This window comes from Hordeum vulgare, chromosome 4H, assembly GCF_904849725.1.
Source record: "Hordeum vulgare subsp. vulgare chromosome 4H, MorexV3_pseudomolecules_assembly, whole genome shotgun sequence".
Taxonomy (NCBI): domain Eukaryota; kingdom Viridiplantae; phylum Streptophyta; class Magnoliopsida; order Poales; family Poaceae; genus Hordeum; species Hordeum vulgare.
This window is the reverse complement of record NC_058521.1, coordinates 56,660,310-56,681,317: the sequence shown is the minus strand read 5'-3', so window position 1 is coordinate 56,681,317 and position 21,008 is coordinate 56,660,310. Positions and strand designations below refer to the sequence as shown.

Genomic DNA, 21,008 nt, shown 5'->3' with positions numbered 1-21,008 from the left:
GATTGTCTACTGTAATTATTATTATGTGCTATGTTTACTTGCTTGCGAAACGCTTAGATGCGCTTCTTTCCTATTCGGGGCCTCGACCCCCAGATCGGAAAGGACCGCATCTTGGTCGTTATAAGTTGGTAATCAGAGCCTTACGACCATAGGAGCCTTTGTGTGATCGTATTTGGCCGAGTCGAGTCTAGTAAATGTTTTGAGTCTTAGTTATATTGGAGAGTAGGTTTCATTTTTCTCCTCTTGTTTGCTCTGGTGAGACTTCCGTCTTAGGAAATCTTTAACTCTACTCCTTTTCTCGCTCAAAATTTTTTTAGGATCACGCGGGTATTTGTGAAATCTATATGATTTCGATGTGACGGAATCATGTCCTAGTGCCTCCTATCTGCTCTAAGTATCAGGAGAGTTGAGCTCCAGGGATTGTCGCACACATCGCCATCATTCAGATTTCTGAGTATCTAAGAACGGAGGGTGTTCGTTATTGCTTCAATACGGGTAGTGGTGAGATAACCCCGACGTCCCCAGTACTGGTGTAGATTGTTCGAGGGTACTACCACACTTTGTATCGTTGTGATCACGAGGATCTGTTGTAGATGAAGGTCCGAGATGCTGGTTGTGTGTTGAAGGATGTGATACAGGTGACGGCTTAGTTTAGGAGTTGTGTGAAATACTCCTTTTATCCAGGTGCCTGATTGCATGACCAGTTATTTCGGGAATTCATAGGTGGGATATCTGGTAGTATCTTATAGGACTATCTTCCTACAGACGCTTGATTGAGGTTTGGGAAATCTCGATCATATGTTTGTTCCGAGCAGTTCTAGCTCACACTTGTTTGCTGTGGCCCTTATCGGAATTTTGTCGTCTGTTACTTTGAGAATGCACTCTTGCTTTGTTGTTCGAGTGCAATGCTAAATTCTATTCAGATATTCTGTCTTTTGATTCAGCTTATCTTCAATTATTTTGTGGACTAATATGTTGTCTGTCTTCATGATGGCTCCACCAACTCGTCAGACCCCGGCGCGTGAGGATATGCCGCCTCCACCTCCTCCTCCGCCACCGCCGCCGCCTCCTCCTGCAGAGACCTGGTAGGCAATGATGGCAGCTACCAATGCAAATACTCAGATGCTGTTGCAGTTGATCCAGGAGAGAGCCAATCATCAGCAGGGCAATTTCCAGCAGGGTGGCAATCACTTCGCGAGTCTGAGTCAGTTCCTGTCAAACCAGCCTAAGACGTTCACTTCTTGCAACCAGCCGTTTGATGCGGAAGATTGGATCCATGATATGAACAAGCATTTTGAGTGTAGCAATGTGCGTCCAGAGGATTATGTCAAGTTTGCAACATTCCAGTTGAAGGGGCAGGCTTCTATTTGGTGGCAGCAGCTTAAGGACTCCAGAGGTGGCAGGGTGATGTCTTGGGACGAGTTTTTTCGTGACTTCAGGTCCCACTACATTCCTTCCAGTTTTGTTGAGGAGATGCGTGAGAAGTTCAGGCGCTTGAAGCAGGGCAGCAATTCTGTGTACAAGTACAATGTCGAGTTTCACGAGCTGGCCCGTTACGCGCTGCAGGATGTTCCGGATCAGAAGAGCAAGATATACCAGTTCAGGGGTGGCTTGAAGGAGGATTTGCAGTTAGCACTCGCTTTGCACGATCCTGAGGAGTTTGACAAATTCTATAACTTGGCTCTCAGAGCAGAGGCAGCCTTGCTCAGGGTGGAGAACTCCAAGAAACGTTTCAGAGATTCCAGCTCTTCCTCGACTCAGGTGGTTCAGAAGCAACAGAGATTTTGGGTTTCTCCTCCTCCTCCTCGGCACTCTCAGCAGCCGAAGCACACAGGTGGACGTGGTTCTTCCCACCCACCCAACCCTGGCTTCCAGCAGAGATATCAGCATCAGAAGCAAGGGCCTCCTCAGATTCAGTTCCGGCAGCCAGCAGATGTCACTTGTCACAAATGTGGGCAGAAGGGTCACTATGCCAACAAATGCACTTCTCAGCTCCGTCTGCCGCCTCCTCCTCCAGGCAAACCTCCTAGCAACGCTCTTGTGAAGTTCAACCCCAGATCAGCTCGAGTCAACATGGTGAATGCAGCTGAGGCAGAAAATTCATCGGATGTGATCATGGGTAATCTCTTAGTCAATGATTTTCCTGCTAAAGTCTTGTTTGATTCTGGTGCTTCGCATTGCTTCATCTCCAAGCCTTTCCTAGCTAAGCATGATATTCCTGCAATTCATTTGGATAGTCCCTTCCGTGTGGTTTCTCCGGGCATGCGCATGAGTTCGTTCATGAGGGTTCCGGATGTTTCTATCAAAATGGACAATTATGCTTTTCTGGCATCTCCTATTGTCTTGGGCAAGTCCGACATTGATTTGATCCTTGGTATGGACTGGTTGGCCATGAACAAAGCATCAATTGATTGTGCAGCTAAAGAAGTGAAACTGACCCACTCTTCGGAGGATGTGATTATATTCGCGGCGCGCGATGACACAATCCGCTTGTTCTCCTTGAATGAAAAGGGTGAGATCAATCCCATTGAGCAAGTTCCAGTAGTCTGCGAATATCAAGACGTGTTTCCTGAAGAGCTGCCAGGCATGTCTCCGCACCGTGAAGTGGAGTTCGTCATTGAGCTTGAGCCAGGCACAGAGCCAGTGTGCAAACGGCCGTACAAGCTGGGTCCAGAAGAGTTGAAGGAACTCAAGAGGCAACTCGATGAGCAGGAGCGTTTGGGTTTGATCAGACCAAGCTCGTCTCTGTGGGGATGTGGTGTTCTGTTTGTCAAGAAGAAGGATGGTACGGAACGGCTGTGTGTCGATTACCGCCCATTGAACAAGAAGACAATCAAGAACAAATATCCACTTCCGAACATAAATGAGTTGTTTGAGAAGCTGAAAGGTGCTAAAGTATTCTCCAAGCTTGATCTCAGAATGGGCTATCATCAGATTCGCATTCGCGAGGAAGACATTCCAAAGACGGCATTCAGGACCAATTTTGGCTCATATGAGTATACGGTCATATCTTTTGGTCTGGCTAATGCTCCTCCGACTTTTTGCCGATTGATGAACTATATTTTCTCGCCATTCAAGAATGAGTTTGTCTTGCTTTATCTCGACGACATTCTGGTCTTTTCTGAGGATGAGGAAGAACATGAGAAACATCTCAGGTTGGTGCTTGATAAACTGAGAGAATACAAGTTGTATGCCAAGTTTTCCAAGTGTGAGTTCTCGCTGAAAGAAGTGGTGTATCTTGGGCATATTATCTCTGCCGAGGGCATTAAGGTTGACCCGTCCAAGGTTCAAGCCATTGTTGAATGGGAACCTCCGCAGAATGTGAAGCAGCTTCGAAGCTTTCTCGGTCTTGCCGGATATTGCAGAAGATTCGTTGAGAACTTCTCCAAAATCGCCAAGCCGCTCTCTAGTCTTCTTCAGAAGGGTGTCAAGTAGGTGTGGTCTCCAGAGTGTCAAGTGGCTTTCGATACAATCAAAGAGAAGCTTACCTCCACTCCGGTATTGGCTCCTCCGGATGATTCCAAGCCGTACCAGGTCTTTTGCGATGCTTCTCTCCAGGGTTTTGGTGCAGTCTTGATGCAAGATAGGAAGGTGGTTGCTTATACCTCCAGGCAGTTGAAGCCTGCGGAGAAGAACTATCCTGTGCACGATCTCGAGCTAGCAGCTGTTGTGCACGCCTTGATGACTTGGAGACATCTCTTGTTGGAACGTAAGGTTGAAGTTTTCACCGATCACAAGAGCCTCAAGTATATCTTCACTCAGCCTAACTTGAATCTTCGGCAAACACGTTGGGTGGAAATGCTCCAGGATTTTAATCCGAGTGTTGAGTACACGCCAGGCAAGGCAAATGTTGTGGCACATGCATTGAGCAGGAAAGCATATTGCAACAGTCTGATTCTGCAACCTCTCCAGCCGGGTCTTTCTGACTCTTTCAGGAAGCTCAATCTTCAGCTGGTTCCTCAGGGTTTTCTTGCGAACCTTCAGATCTCTCCTACCTTGGAAGATCAGGTCAGAGCAGCTCAGCTACTTGATACTATGGTGAAGAAGGTCAAGATTGGTGTGGGGAAGAGTCTTCCAAAGTATAAGTGTTTCACTGTTGATGCCAGGGACACTTTGTTTTTCGAGGACCGTCTTGTCGTCCCGAAAGGTGATCTCAGGAAGGTGATCATGGAAGAAGCTCATAATTCTCTGCTTTCTATTCATCTGGGAAGTTCCAAGATGTACCATGACTTGAAGCAGACGTTCTGGTGGACCCGTATGAAGCGTGAAATTGCACAATTCGTTAATGAGTGTGATGTATGTCGAAGGGTGAAATCAGAACATCAAAGACCAGCGGGCCTCTTGCAGCCTTTGCCGATTCCCGAGTGGAAGTTCGATCACATTGAGATGGACTTCGTCACAGGGTTTCCGAAGTCCAAGAAGGGCAATGATGCTATCTTCGTCGTCATCGACAAATTGAGTAAAGTGGCGCATTTCCTTCCAGTCAAGGAGTCCATTTCAGCAGCTCAGCTGGCAGAGTTGTACACCTCGAGGATTGTCTCGTTGCACGGTGTACCTATGATGATCTCATCAGATCGCGGGAGTATCTTCACTTCCAAGTTCTGGGACTCCTTTCAGTCTGCTATGGGCACGAAGATCCGCTTCAGCACAGCGTTTCATCCTCAGACTAGTGGTCAAGTGGAGAGGGTGAATCAAGTTCTTGAGGACATGCTGAGAGCCTGTGTTATCTCGTTTGGCATGAAGTGGGAGGATTGTCTGCCTTTCGCGGAGTTCTCGTATAACAACAGTTATCAAGCTAGCCCTGGCAAGGCTCCATTTGAAATTCTCTATGGCAGGAAGTGCCGTACTCCGCTCAACTGGTCCCAGATAGGCGAGCGTCAGATCCTTGGCAATGATATGATAGAAGAAGCTGAGGAGATGTGTCGGATCATTCGCGACAACCTCAGAGCAGCTCAGTCCCGTCAGAAGAGCTATTATGATAGCAAGCACCGTGACATGTCGTATGAGCTTGATTATTTTGTCTATCTCAAGGTGTCGCCTATGAAGGGCATGCAGCGTTTTGGCATCAAAGGCAATCTTGCGCCTCGTTTCGTTGGTCTGTTCAGAGTGCTTGGCAAGAGGGGCGACCTCGCGTACCAGCTCGAGCTTCCGTCAACCTTTGCAAATGTCCATGATGTGTTCCATGTTTCTCAGCTTCGGAGGTGTTTCAAGAACCCCGAGCGCACTGTGCATCTTCAGGATATCGATCTTCACCCTGACCTCTCTTATCGCGAGCATCCAGTTGCGGTTCTCGAGGCGACTGAGCGCAAGACCTGTAACAAGTCTGTCAAGTTTCTCAAGGTGCAGTGGTCACACCATTCCGATAAAGAGGCTACGTGGGAACGCGAGGATCACCTCCGTTCCGAATTTCCCGATTTCTTTCAGTCTTAGATCTCGAGGTCGAGATCTTCTTTGTAGTGTGGGAGAGTTTGTAATGCCCCAAATGTAGGCCTTTCCCTTTTTGTAACCTTCCATGTGGGACCACCTTGACTTTGCCATGAGAGTTGCTATGCATGTATGATTTCATGTGTCACCTTCTATTTTGCATTAGCATGCATGCATCCATGCCATCTCATTCCTTGCCTTACCTTATGTTTGCATGTCATGTTCATGTTGGGTTATGTTCTTACTAGGAGTTAGTATTGTGGTGAGATGAATGCATGTGATCTTGTTAGGTGTGATGTTGTGGTTTGGTAATATCTTGTGTTGATGCTCATGTGATAATGGTGTGTGGGTAGGAGTGAGTGCTAGCCATTTCAAGCTCTTAGCTATGTTAAATCCTTTTTCCCTCCTATTATCTCATGTCAAAATTCCTTATTCCCAAAAGTGATTCTAAAATGTCTGGTGGTTAGAGTAAATTGTGATTATGAGGAGGTGTATTTTTGTTGATTTGTTCTTTGGTTTTTAGAGGTGCAAATAAACCCAAAACAGTAAATTAATTACTGTTTTGCATTTATTTCAAATGGCTCCAAATATTGCTTTCCTATTTTATTCTAATGGGCCATAATTCCTTATGACCAGCAGGTTTTTCCTTTTGACTTTTATCCCAGTAGTTTATTTTGTGTAGTATTTTCCTCCCTGTGTGGTTTTTGCCTAAATAGAAAACCCCCCCTGTGTATTTCTTCTCTTCCCTGGCGCAGCGTGGGCTTCCTCCCGTGCTGGCCCAGTAGGTCTTCCTCCCGTGCTGGCCCAGTAGGTCTTCCTCCCAGCGCGAGGAGCCCAGGCCAGCAACCCCCCTCCTTCCTGACGCCATCTCACCCCCGCGCGTGTTGCCTTCCGTCAGAACAAGAGAGAGAGAGAGAGGAGTTGACGCCGTGAGCAGCAACGTCGAGGCCCCCTTATAAGTGCGTTGGCGTCCGTGCCCTCTCCCCCTCATCTAGGGTTCCTCCTCCCCTTCCATCTCGCGCCGCCACCATCTCTTTCCCCATCTCTCTTCCACTCTTCTCTGTAAGGTAAGGTAGTGGTAGGAGTAGCAGCAGATAGTAGGTCACCGCCGGCGACCGTCGCGCCCCTCCTCCGTTCGCCGCCGTCGCCAAGTCCAGGCGCTCGGGGGTGGATCCCTGCGATCCATTCCCGGCGCTAGAAGCCCCGGAGAACGGCCACGCCGACGACCCCGAGCCCGTCAAGGACGTGCCCGCGGTGTCTTCTCATCCCCTTCGGTTCTGCAGCGCAAGGACGTCTTCGTCGACGGCTTCTTCCGCTCCGGCGCTCCTCCTTCCCGAGCGGCGCCCCCTCTTCTCCCCAAGGTGAGGACGTCGCCTCCCCTGTGCCTCTTCCTCCTTAGAGCGGCGGAGCTGTCGTGTGTTCGCTGTCCCCCTGCATGTTACGGTGTTGACAGTCCAGCAGGTGGGATCCGTCGTGCAGTAGTTTAGCGCGCACGAGTTGGGCAGCAGATTTCTTCCTCTCGTATGGAAGTGTAGGTGTGCAGTAGCTGTGGCCTTCCTGTTGCCTCGTTCTCGGTAGACGCAGTGCAGCCGCGTAGATTCGTGCGGGTTCTCCTCCTGTCTAGGGCGCCATGCGGGCGTGCACTAGCAGCAGCAGGGTCCCCTTCCCGCGTAGATAGGTGTTCATCAGGTGCAGGCTCTTCCCCTCGTCGGTTCGCAGCGTCGTGAGCAGAGTACGTCGCGGTAGCGCAGCGCAGCAACGCCGGTAAGGGAAGCCCGTCAGGATCTCTGTCGCTGGCGTTCTCAGCAGACAAAGGGTGATTTCTGTTAGCTTTTCTGTATGAGTTTCCCCCCTCTGTCAGTTATCTCATCGTAGCCCAATGGTCGTTCTCATGTTGTGCCTGATGAGAGGTTCTGGGTTCGATCCCCCCCTCGGCCTATTTTTGGGTTTTGCTGATTCGGTGCACAGTGGCCAGTGAAGCATGTTCTCTTTGCTTCCTTCCTCTTTACTGTCGACATATGTGTTGGTGGTGCAGTGGCTAGGTGGTGCCTTGTGTACCAGGAGGTACTGGGTTCGATTCCCAGGACCCCTGATGTTTGTTTTTGCTATCTTTTTTTTGCTGCCTTTAAATTGTTCTTCCTCTTCTTTGTGCTTGGGCAGCAAGGTGGCTTTTTATTCCTTTTCCCTGCTAGTATAGTTAGGTTATATTAATTGGGTGTGTGTTTTGCACACAAGGGTTTGTTAGATGATGCTAACCTTGAGATGCCTATCATGATTACATCTAGTGGTGTGAAGTACACTTGGTAGGAGTTGTGCATGATAATGTGGTTTCTTGTGAGTGTTGTTCTTATGGTATGAAAGTAGCACTAGTGTATCATGTGTAGCCCATATTTTGAGTTTTAGGTGGGCTAAGCTGATCTTGTAGTTTCTTTTGCTAGCATGGATTTAGTGGGGTGGATGCCTCCCCCTCACCACATGGACTTGAGGTGATGAGTTGCACTAGGTGGCTATCTTGTTAGCATGTGTAGGTGTGGATTGCTAGATAAGCTAGGGTAGTTTGTTGTGGGGGTTGCACTTTGAGGATGACATGATTCCTAGGGTGATCCTAGTAATGCAAGTGAGAGTGTGTACCATCACATGCCCATATGTGGGGGTGTGCATACTCTCTTGTTAGCTTAGAGTTATTTTTTGTTGAGCTTGATGCTAGTGCTAGTGAGGTATTGTGTGTGTTGGTGTTGTTGATGTGCATGACACAAACATGGGGTTCAAACCCCCATGCCACTTTGTCATTGTGCACATAAAACTCACCTATGTACTGTCATCTTAGAAGCATACCTTATGGAGTTGCATTTACATTTTGTTGGAAGTTTGGTCCTTGATTCCATGGTATAGGTGGAGCCCAAGGGCATGGATCTTTGTGTGTTAGTAGTAGGGGTTTGTGCTCAACACCATAGTGGTGCCAATCACCTCTTGGTGACATGTGTGTTCAAACTATGCCTAGACAAAGTGGGCATGTGGCTGGAAAATTCCAGACTTTTGAACTCTGAAAATTTCACTAAGTCGGGGATGCTAGAAACATTTTCTTCCCCTGTAGATGAGGATGTGCTGGTCATACTGTTGAGAACTGGACTTAGTTCAGTGCTAGTATTTTGAACCTGATATGTTTGTGAAGCTTCCTGTCAATTTTCAAGTCATTTGGAGTCCAGTAGCTTGTGGTTGGATTGCTGTCAAAAAGCTTCAGAACATAAACAGAAACTCAGGTGCAGGAATTTTCACTAAGTCCCTGAGATCTGATGGTTTTGGGAAAGTTTGTGGCCTTGTATCTTCTAGAGTTTAATTCCTTTTGCTGTGATTCTTGCTGGGGCTTGTAGTGTTCTTGGTTGGAAACAGCCACATATATTATTTTTCATATTTGAAGACCTGTAGCTATGTTGCATGTTGCTCCCAAACAGCTAAGATGCAGAAACTGGCAGATTATGTAGTTTTGCCATTTGGTTCAAAGTTTGTGTTTAATTGTTGTTGTGGTGTTCTACCTTGCTCTATTTCATTCATGTTGGGTTAATATATGTCTTGGCAACCTGGGAATACCAGATTTGTGCCAATTGTGTGTGTGGTGTCGAATCTTTCACGTAGAGCTTCATATCTTGTATCGTTGATTCCCGTTGATCCGTAGCTCCGTTTGCAATATACTTTATATGGTTTTGCACCGTTTTTACGAGCTGTATCTGTTCATGTCATTCCCATGCATGTCCAAATAGTCAGTGCAAAGTTCTGTCCAGAAACTTGCTGTAGTTTATTTTGCTTGTGCTATTGATAGAAATAGTGTTGCATGCTCAACTTTCATCTCATGCATCATGTGAGTGTTGCATTTTGTGGTGTTGCTATTCATTGGCTGTCATTGTTATGTTGGGTAGCACCGGGAGCGGAGAACGAATACGTGGAGTCAGGAGAGTACGTGCAGGACGATCCAGAACCATTCCAAGCTGAGGATATCACAGGCAAGATGATATGACCTTGATCCCATCTCTAGACTTGTTATGTTATTTTCGACTCCATGTCAAATTGCTCGCTGCCTACCACTGAAAATATATTGCCTCTTCATATGCCATGAGCCTATACATTGAACTCTTTCCTAGCAAACTTGTATGGCTAGGTAGACTTGCTCAGCTACTAATGTTAGCATTGTTAGTAGCAGGTGTTTTAAACTCATGTGGTGACATGAGCTTGATATCATTATATTAGTTTCTGTTATTTAATTAATGTATCTATATACCTGGTAAATGACGGGAGGCCTAGCCTTTTGCCGGGTGTCTTGTTCCATTATTGCCGCCTTAGTTACCGGTAACCGGTGTTTGATTCCATAATGATCGCTCCTAACATGTTCGGGGTTGTTATGGGGACCCCCTTGATAAATCGCGTAGTGTTAAGGCTTGTCCGGCAGGACCCAACATTTGTACTATTTGCTAATCACCTAATAATAATCTGCATAGGGAATAGCTACCCCGAGGAATTTAATCAACAACCCGGGCCAGTGCTCCTCATGAGTGTTGGTCCAAACCAGAGCAGCTTATTACGCTCCCCGGGGCAACTCGGTGTTTTGGCGTGGTAACCATCGCTCATCCGGCGTGTCCTGAGACTGAGATACGCGGCTCTTATCAGGGTCGTCGACACGTCGGGAGGTCCTGCTAGTCTTGTCTTGCCTTAGCGGTATATCTTGCGTATAGGAATCCCGGTGAAGCTTTGATTTTCCCCAGAGTTGAGGTTTTCCTCTAAGGAATCCGACGAGATCACGAGATTCGTGATAGAGGATGCCTTTGCGACCTGTGTTCGTTTGTGATGGACTAGTTGGAGCACCCCTGCAGGGTTTAATCTTTCGGAAAGCCGTGCCCGCGGTTATGTGGCAACTTGGAAATTTTGTTAACATCCGGTATTAGAGAACTTAAACATAAACTAATAAAATATGCCAACTGTGTGCGTAACCGTGACTGTCCCTTCGAAGATCTCTCTTCGATCGGGAACACGGTGGGGTTATGATTGCCATAGGTAGGTGTTCAGGATCACTTTCTGATCAAGTATTCTCGATCGTTAGCGTAGACCACTTTCACTTCATTTTTTGCGTAAGTTAGCCACTTATTCAATCATAGGTTGCAGCAGCTTGAAACACTCCATCCCTTCCTTACCCAAATAACGTGACTAGATTTGGCACCAAGGTCCTAGATTGCTGAGTCCCCGTGGCTCACGGATTCCTCCGAAACTCCCAGCAGGTACAGGTATCCCGGAAACAGATGATCCCGACGGCACCCAGCTGGCGTGGCAGTACGACGAGGAGACAGATCGCCTTTACGTGAACTATCCAGAGGACTGAGCCGTGGTCGTGATCGTGGGCCTGCAGCGGGTAGCATAGCATTTTCCTTCTTCTGTAGTCCGTACTGGAACTACCTTGTTTGTATCTGCGTTGTACTCTGTATTGTTAATAAGAAGACAGTTGAATCCCAGCTTGTCTACTGTAATTATTATTATGTGCTATGTTTACTTGCTTGCAAAACGCTTAGATGCGCTTCTTTCCTATTCGGGGCCTCGATCCCCAGATCGGAAAGGACCGCATCTTGGTCGTTATACTAGGCTCCACCGGGTTGGCACTGGGAGGAGCTACATTTCGGGGCGCGCAACTTGGTGAGGAACCGGACTCCCGTCGTCGACCTAGACCTTCTTTTGTGGCGGTCACGTGGGCCACTTTTGGTGCCGAGGGTGCTGGCGCCTGAGGAGGAGGTACGTCGCCGTGTCACGGAGGAGGAGGAGCACGTCCGTCGCTGCATGGAGCCATTGGATGCCAGGTTCTCCAATACCTGGCAGGTTATTTAGGGACCTCACCCGAGCTATGATCCGGTGATGGTTCCTGCTCTTTGGGTGTCCATTGCCCGTGCCTTAGTACAGCGACAACTCTTTGTTGGTTGATCAGTTAGATATATTCGGGATATGCATTACTATATTCGAGAGATGTATGATGTATTCGAGATTATATATTCGATAATAGTAAGTGGATTATTCGATGTATATTAATTTAGTTAATTTAGTTTTTTATGTTTTTGTTAATTTAGTTGTTTTAGTTGTTTAGTTAATTTAGTTTTTTATGTTTAATTAATTTGTTGATACTATGGATCTAATACACGGCAGAGACGAATATCAGGAAGACATGATACATGGTGTCATCCGCGGAGATGATTTTATTGTTGGCAATGTCACCAATCAGTTTCTGAACGAGTCCGGCGAGGGAGATGAGTCTCTCAACAGAGGAGGTAGAAGCTCCGGTGGGGTAGACGCCCACGCCTCGGGCGAGGGAAGACTCAACGGCTCCGATGAGGGAGAAGCCGACGAGGGAGAAGCCGACGGCTTCGGCGAGGTGCATATATATATTAATAAATTAATCCTCTATTGTCTATATACATATATTAACGCTCTTTCTTCTTTTAGCCCTCCGGATGAAGAAAAACTTCAGTACGGACGAAACGAGGCCCAACCAAGAAGATGGATGACGATGAGAGGTACATGATCGAAAGAGTCTCAAAATGCGGGTAATCGATTGCTCCGACAGATGTAAAGAATAAATTTGTGAAGGCATGCGGAGTTGTTGTTAGGGACCACATCCTTATTACCCCTCGAGAATGGCTTAAGCCAAGGGCGGAAGGAGTCTCATATGTCGGCACAGTAGGCAAAGAAAACCTTTGGAGAAAGCTCATGCTTCATTTCACCTTGCCGGCGCTAGAGGTGGATCCAGATGAGGAGGAGCCAAATGAGGAGGAAATGAAGAGGCGAAGAGAGGCCCTAGAGAAAAAAAGTCAAGGAGTGGGCTCTTAAGAAGATGGACGATCTATTCAGGGGCTCGAAGAAAAGATTGCACCAGGATTTTATCTTGCAAGATAAGACTCCAGATTTTGATAAGGGCTATGAGAATATAAAAGATTACTAGACTGAATTTGTGGCGTACTAGAAATCGGAGGACGCCTTGAAAAAGTCTGCAAAAAATAAGAGGAATGCACGTATGAAGAAGTACCACCATATTATGTGGCCTGCTGGCTACGCCGGTAACATGGCTAAGTGGGACGCACTCGAGGCACCATTTCTGGATAACAATATCACTCCAAAGCCCTTAACATGGATCGAACGGTCAAGAAACTGGTTTTACGGGCATGTGGGCATGTTGAACGCAGAAGGGAGGGCAATATATAACCAAAGATACAAAGGTAATCTCCTAGTACCCATCGAGAACATTAGGAGTGCAGTAAAGGATGTTGAAGAGGGATGGTTCGTTCCCGATAGAGAGAACGACAAGCTCTTACGCACCCATGGGAATGATAAGCACAAAGGACGAGCACGAGGCTTACCAGGCTCCCCGCCGTGGATGCTTGCGTTTTCCGAGGAAAGGAAGAAATTTCCCGATAGAAGCCATCAGAGGAGAAAGGAAAAGGAGGCAGCTTAGAAAGCGGCTGCTGCAGACCAGTTGTATAATGTAGAAGAAGCAGTAAAGCGGCTGCAGCAGGAACAAATTGATAGACTTAGCAGCCAGCAAGGTAGCGGCCAATCACAACGGCTCATGATAGAAGCTGCATCGAATCGGAAAAGCAGTATCGCTTCCACGCAGCTTTAGGATGATGGTGATGATGATGCACTGACGATGGCTCCTCCTCGTCGCTACCCAGTGGATGATATAACAGAGAGCACACCTTGTGAGCTAAAGGTGAAAGTTGCTAACTTAAGGTTGACGGTGGCGGTCGGCATGGCCGTACAAATTGGACATAATCCAACTTGGCATTGCTCTCCGGTTCCAAAAGGGTACACTGTCGTTGCGGTGGATGAAGTGATGAAAGATTATGAGGAGCTGAAGCTGGACTACCCTACAGGTGAAGATAGGGATTTGACTAAACTTGGAGAAGTCAAGAAACACACCGTTGTATGGCCAAAGGAACACATCTTGCTTCCAAATTGGCCGCCAAGGCCACTGACTTCTCAGAGCAGCAATCCTTCTTCGCCTCCACCTCACCAGTCTTCAGCGCAACCGTCGTCTTCGTGGCCTCACCAGTCTCCAGCGCAACCGTCGTCTTCGTCGCCTCACCAGTCTCCAGCGCAGCCGTCTCCATTGCCGCATCAACTGTCTCCACCGCCCCGTCAGCTGTCTCCACCACCCCGTCAGCCGTCTCCACCGTCGCATCAGCCGTCTCCACTGCCCCGTCTCAATCGCCGAATCAATTGTCTTCACCGCCCCGTCAGTCATCTCCGTCCACTGAGGATCAGAGCCAAAAGCACAAACGTACCACCGCTAATAGTGGCGGTAGAAAGGGATTTCGATCACCAAAACGTAAGTCGTCACCCCTCCCAAAAGTACCTCATCAGAATATGGAGAACAGAAAAACCAACCGTGCCCCCCGCGGGAAATCAGTTGCCCAGCTCGGACAACAGAAAAACCAATCGTGCCCCCGGCTCAAAGTGCATTCCGATACAGGGGTGTGCGCGAGCGGAGCTGCGGTCAAGCAGAGGTATGATGAAACAACAGATATCGATCCGGAGTTTGTTGCACTGTATGGAGAAGCGGCCAAGGATCATAGCATGTCTATTGATCGTTACTTAAACCATATACATGATTTCGCTGACATAACATACATGTACCGGCGCGGGTCTCCTCTCGTCAAACCTGAGTTAGTCAACGAGCTACCAACAAAAATGTGAAGATTGCATAACTGGTACATGCGAGCATCTGCTGAACAGCGAAGCTGGATCTACCGTGCATATAAAAACGAGCATTACGGGCATGGAGAAGGCGTGCTAATGATTGAATTCAACGAATTATTTCAGTTATACAAACAAGACGTCCTCGACAAATCTATCATCAATGCCTATTGTTTGTAAGTATTATTAATTTATGCCATTAAGTCTTACTCAGCTCGTTCATTGCATGTATAATCTTACTCATCACTATATTAATTTTGCAGAATGAAGATCCTCGAATGCAAAAGAGGACGAGTCTATGACATTGGGTTCATTGACCCATATTTCATTCATGAGAAAAGTCTCAAACTGGATCCCCGCGAGACAGAGAATAACTTGGTACAAGGGTTAAGGTTTTCTGCTACCAAAAGGGAAATACTATTTCCTTCCAACTTCAAGTGAGTGTTACTATCTTGTACCTACAACCCACAAAAATTGCAAATGGTGCACGGGCACCATGGTGCCCGTTTTGAAAAATCATTTTCTACAATGTAAAAAAATCTAAAACTTTTTGTAGACACACAAAACATGTATATTATGTACCTGCAAAATTTCAAATCATTTTACTTTCACACGTGGCATAAAAAATGACAAATATATATTTATAAATGGGCTTCTTTTTTGTTATTGGACCAAAATTTTGTTATTTTTGTATAGCTTATAAATTACATTTTTTTCAAAACGAAATTTCATTGATTTGTAATGAATACATAGAAGTTTCCACATAATTATTTTTGAATTTTTAAAACTTTTAAACATGTTTTATGATTTTTTTTAAATAGGACACCAAGGTGCCCGGGCACACAAACTTCGCTCCCCTCTCTGTAGGTTGAGTATCGCATGATGATACAGACAACAATAAATAAACTATCATATGATACTAACATATGATACTATGCATTACAAATATAGTATCATACACTAGTATCATATGCATGATATTACTATAAGATACTCTCCATTAGAACCAGCCTAAGATGTGCCAAGTAGTCGGATGTTGACGCCACATGGCATATAAGTTATTTTCATTTATTAACTTTTTCTGGGTTATTGGGTTACCAATGAACGTAATTTTAAACCCATATCCTACCCATATATTTTGCGGGTATAGATACCCATTACTCGTGGATATAAAATTTCTTCAAGTTATGTTCATGCCTATTGTTTCCGGGTAGGGTATCCGTGGGTATCGATACTCATGGGTAAAAACGCTATCCTATTTTCACTTGATTTTCTGTAATTGACTGAACACATTTTATTTTTAGCATGAATCTTATATGTTTTTATAATTAAAGGCAAAGCTTTTGCCTCGCTTTATAAAAAACTAGCAAAAGGGCCCGTGCGTTGCAACGGGAGAAAAAAATATCACACGCTTTTAATCTTTTTATAATCATTTTGATTTAGTAAAATAATAAGCTAACTAACTAATGTAGTCAGTCCTATCCTATTTTGTTGAGAAATCAACCCGTCCATTGTTAATTCCACCATGATGAGAAATTGAGCGGGACAAGCAAAGCAAAACAAAGAGGCTACGTGAATTGATCAATGGACTGTTATCTTATTTCACTCATGGGGTAGAGAATGTGGGATCAGATGACAAACTGAAGGTGGTGTTCCATTCTCTGTCTCTACAACAATACAATCTTACATTCAATACATTCATTCATCAGCAAACAAATCCCCACAAAACAAAATTTCTTGCCGGTGCTTGTCACACGGTTGGAGGCATGGGGAGGGGATCTCACCAGACGAGGAGTTCCTGCCGGAGGAGGGGATACGATGAGGGGAGCAAGGGTTAGGCGCCTCTATCTGGCCATAAGGAGTCGCCGTTGCCGTGCCATAACCTCGGAGTTCCCCGTGTGAGCCATGGAGGCCTGCCTCAACCTGCAAGTACTTCGCTCCGCCGCACCTTATTCGCGCGCCGCCGCCGCTCTGCATCGAGCAGACGCATCATCCCCAGTCACTGTAGCTGCCGCGTTGATTTGATCCAGAAGCTGTGCTCGAGCGTCGAAACGGGGGCAGCAAGCGGGCAGAGGTACGGCCGCGGAGGCGGGTCGGTTGAGATCGACAACAGTGGTGGTTGAGGTCGGCCGCGGCGGCGAGTGGTGTGGCAGCGGCCTGGGTGGACCAGGGTCGACGCGATGCGCTCGAGCGCCGCAACAGGAGCAGTGAGCGGGGAGAGGTATGGCCGCGGATGCGGATGGGTTGAGATCGGCAGCGGTGGCGGTTGAGGTCGGCCGCGGTGGCGAGTGTTGTGGCGGCGGCCTGGGCACATGCCAGGGTGGCCCAGGATCGACGGGAGGAGGCGATGCGTACGAGTATAATTTTTGCAGCGAATCATTTTTTCCTTTTGCGTTGCAGATCAATGATGGAACGCGGGTTGAATAACAAAAATTACAGAGTTTTTTTTATAAAAATGCCGCGGTGGGTTTTCCGACGGAAGCAATAGCCGCTTTATTATTAGATATAGACTAGCAAAAGGGCCCGTGCGTTGCAACGGGAGAAAAAAAAATACCACACGCTTTTAATCTTTTTATAATCATTTTGATTTATTAAAATAATAAGTCAACTAACTAATGCAGTCAGTCCTATCCTATTTTGTTGAGAAATCAATCCATCCATTGTTAATTCCACCATGATAAGAAATTGAGCGGGACAAGCAAAGCAAAACAAAAAGGCCATGTGAATTGATCAATGGACTGTTATCTTATTTCACTCATGGGATAGAGAATGTGAGATCGGATGACAAACTGAATGTGGTGTTCCATTCTGTGTCTCTACAATAATACAATCTTACATTCAATACATTCATTCATCACCAAACAAATCTCCACAAAACAAAATTTCTTGCCGGTGCTTGGCACACGGTTGAAGGCATGGGGAGGGGATCTCACCAGATGATGAGTTCCTGCCGGAGGAGGGGATACGATGAGGGGAGCAAGGGTTAGGCGCCTCTATCTGGCCATAAGGAGTCGTCGTTGCCGTGCCATAACCTTGGAGTCCCCCATGTGAGCCATGGAGGCCCGCCTCCACCTGCAAGTACTTCGCTCCGCCGCGCCGCCGCCGTTCTGCATCGAGCAGACGCATCATCCCCAGTCACTGTAGCTGTCGCGTTGATTTGATCCAGAAGCTGTGCTCGAGCACCGAAACGGGGGCAGCAAGCGGGCAGAGGTACGGCCGCGGAGACGGGTGTGTTGAGATCGACAACAGTGGTGGTTGAGGTCGACCGCGACGGCGAGTGGTGTGGCAGCGGCCTGGGCACACGTCAGGGTGGACCAGGGTCGACGCGATGCGCTCGAGCGCCGCAACAGGGGCAGCGAGCGGGGAGAGGTACGGCCGCGGAGACGGGTGGGTTGAGATCGGCAGCGGTGACGGTTGAGGTCGGCCGCGGCGGCGAGTGGTGTGACGGCGGCCTGGGCACATGCCAGGGTGGCCCACGGTCGACGGAAGGAGGCGATGCGTACGGGTATAATTTTTGCAGCGAATCGTTTTTTCTTTTTGCGTTGCAGATAAATGATGAAGCGCGGGTTGAATAACAAAAATTACAGGTTTTTTTTTATAAAAATGTCGCGGTGATTTTTCCGACGAAAGCAATAACCTTTTTATTATTAGGTAGGTATATATTAGATATAGATATAGATATAGAAGAGGGCAACAAGACTGGCCTTTTTTTTTTGAGAAAACAAGACTAGCCCCGACACCGCGTACTGACAGAGACGCGCTTGTGGTCTGCACCTCGCGAGCCACGCGGACACGCGGTCGATGAAAGCTACAGCGTGGAAAGAGCTACAGTGTGAGGATAATTAAAGCAGCGATGCTGACAGAAAAACATCAGCGAGTGAGTAGACCAGAGTCAAGTCAACTCATTCTTACCTACGCGCTCGATCCAGATCTCATTAGATTGGTTCAACATAAATCCGCCCGAAGCTAGCAAGGAAGCGATTCTTCCCACAAGCCTCATCCCCGTTTCGTTGTCCTCTTCGCAGCTGCTCGAGAGAATCACCCGCAAGTGTTGGATCTTCTCCAGGTCAGTGTTTTTTCAATCGAGGGAAGCTGCATATTTTCAGATGTTCTTCCCACACCATGGATGTTGCTTAGTTTCCAAGAGATCCCCGTATGCCTAGCCTTGTCTACTTGGATCTGTGTTTTCTGACGATGCATAGCTTGAAGCAGCTCACCTCAGAGCTTGTTCAACCATCAGCAATGTCGACTAGCGCTGGCGGAGGTCAGCCGAGCGTTCTGAGCACGTTACCTAAGAATCTGCCGCTAGACTTTGTGAAGACTATCACTGATCAGTTCTCGGAGCAGCGTATACTTGGTACAGGCGCATTTGGAATTGTTTATAAGGTAGTATGTTTATGCCTTCACATTTTTCAGCCTTCAAACTAGTTTCTGAAAAAAGATGCCAATGTTGCCTGAAAATGTATCTTTGTGGTTGAACAGGGAATTATGCCGGACGGGCAAATAATTACGGTGAAGAAACTCGCGGAAAATTCGCCAATCGCGCGTGAGAAAGCATTTGCTAACGAGGTTCAAAATATCATGGCTCTCCACCATGAAAACGTAGTGAAATTGGTTGGCTACTGCCATGAAGGTCAGAAGAAAGTGGTGCAGAACAATGGAAGGTATATTGTGGCTGACATTGTTGAAAGTTTGCTTTGCCACGAGTATGTACCAAAGGGAAGCCTCCAGAAGAATCTTTTTGGTATGTACAATACTACCTGATTCAAATTGCATTCATGCTAATGTTCTGATATTCTAATAAAATTTACGTTATTGTAATTCATTATATCCAATCAATTCAATAATCCTGTGTTTTACTTCTTCAGAAGTAGATACAAAAATGGACTGGAGCACACGCTTCAAGATAATTAAGGGGATTTGCAATGGTTTACATTTTGTACACAGCATTCCTATCGTCCATATGGATCTCAAGCCGGAAAACATACTGTTGGATGATGATATGGTGCCGAAAATAGCGGATTTTGGTCTCTCGAGACTCTTCGGTCAAGAACAAACACGGATGAACACGCAGAATGTTGTTGGGTCATAGTAAGTCGACGACAAACTGTGAAATATTCTGTTTGTCTTGAAGTAAATTGCATTCTAATCTCTCTGAAAATACTTATCAAAATCTTAATGTCCATGGTATGCAGTGGATACATAGCTCCAGAATATCTATACAGAGGTGAAATATCCACCAAGTCAGACATATACAGTCTAGGCCTACTAATCTTGGAGACCACCACCGGGGAGAAGAACTATCGAGGCAATGAACCGTCTGCAGTGGAATTTATAAAAAATGTAAGAGAAATTTTGCTTCATGATCTGAAGACTAAATTTTAGAAGCTCATGTTACAGCTATTTTTTGTGTTATGTCGAGGATCATGGTTCCAATCTTATACGTAGGTACGTGAAAATTGGAAAGAGCAGCGCATCGCGTCGGAGTACCCATCACTAGATGCAGATTGCCTCCAACAAGTAAAAAAATGCATCGAAATAGGACTGGAGTGTGTTGAGATTGATCGGCTGAAGAGACCGTCCATAGAAACAATTCTCGACAAGCTAAATGGACGATGTGCATCCATAAGAAACTAAAATGTCGTACCAGGTATGCAATTTTCACTCTGTTATAAACCGACTTATTCTGCATTTCAGCTGCTGATAACCTACTCTATGAAGTTTCAGGTCTCCAATCTCCATCGAACATGAAATTTGGATTTTTTCAGCAGGACATGTGCAAAATGGAAAGGACACTATATTATTGCTAGAATGAATTATTTTTAAAAATAATACGCTATGATATGTATGTCATTATGAAACCTATTAATTTGTATTTCTCCTTGTAACTGCTAAGTACTCCGCATATCTCTTCATCATAATGTATATTTTTTTCACCAAATACAATGATGTTGTCTATTCAATTTCAGTTTGAAATGCAAATTTTATGTGAAAACTTTGTGTCTTGATGCGTTCATAGAAAAACAAAGTCTAGCCTGAGAAGGGGCAAACCCGATTTTGCAATGCCACCCCCTACAAGCTAGACACCCGCCAGGAGTAGCGCTGCAAGATCCAATGTTCCCGCCTTTGTCCATGGCCAGTCCTCAACCCTGAATGTGTTGAGTAGGTTGCACACCGTTGAAGATCGCCGCGTTGTGCAGCTTCCAAAATCAGTACAAGAGGTGGAGACGATGTTGGGGAACGTCACATGGGAAACAAAAAATTTCCTACGCGCACGAGGACCTATCATGGTGATGTCCATCTACGAGAGGGGATGTGTGATCTACGTACCCTTGTAGACCGTACAGCAGAAGCGTTAGTGAAGACGGTTGATGTAGTGGAACGTCCTCACGTCCCTCGATCCGCCCCGCGATCAGTCCCACGATCTAGTGCCGAACGGACGGCACCTCCGCGTTCAGCACACGTACAGCTCGACGATGATCTCGGCCTTCTTGATCCAGCAAGAGAGACGGAGAGGTAGAAGAGTTCTCCGGCAGCGTGACGGCTCTCGGGAGGTTGGTGATGATCTTGTCTCAGTAGGGCTCCGCCCGAGCTCCGCAGAAACGCGATCTAGAGGAAAAACCGTGGAGGTATGTGGTCGGGCTGCCGTGGAAAAGTCGTCTCAAATCAGCCCTAAAACCTCCGTATATATAGGGGGAAGAGGGGGAGCCTTGCCTTGGGGTCCAAGGACCCCTAAGGGTTTCGGCCGAGCCAAGGGGGGAAGGTCTCCCCCCCCCCCCCAAACCGAGTCCAACTTGGTTTGGAAGGTGGAGTCCTTCTTTCCTTTCCCACCTCCTCCTTTTTTTTTCTTTTCTCTTTGATTT

General features: G+C 46.7%; 1 protein-coding gene across 2 annotated transcripts; it reads left to right on the top strand.

The window, feature by feature from the left end:
- The first annotated feature begins 17,982 nt into the window (after positions 1-17,982).
- LOC123451185 (cysteine-rich receptor-like protein kinase 29) lies at positions 17,983-20,140 on the top strand. 2 transcript variants are annotated; one of them, XM_045128194.1, is made up of 7 exons: positions 17,983-18,211; positions 18,358-18,531; positions 18,628-18,889; positions 19,014-19,236; positions 19,341-19,488; positions 19,594-19,795; positions 19,873-20,140. In XM_045128194.1, exons 2-6 carry the CDS (start codon positions 18,388-18,390, stop codon positions 19,780-19,782), a joined length of 966 nt encoding a protein of 321 aa, XP_044984129.1. In that variant the 5' UTR covers positions 17,983-18,211; positions 18,358-18,387; the 3' UTR covers positions 19,783-19,795; positions 19,873-20,140. The 2 variants fall into 2 exon arrangements, with proteins under 2 accessions (XP_044984129.1, XP_044984130.1); XM_045128195.1 differs by having other exon boundaries at positions 19,867-20,140.
- Positions 20,141-21,008: the final 868 nt, after the last annotated feature.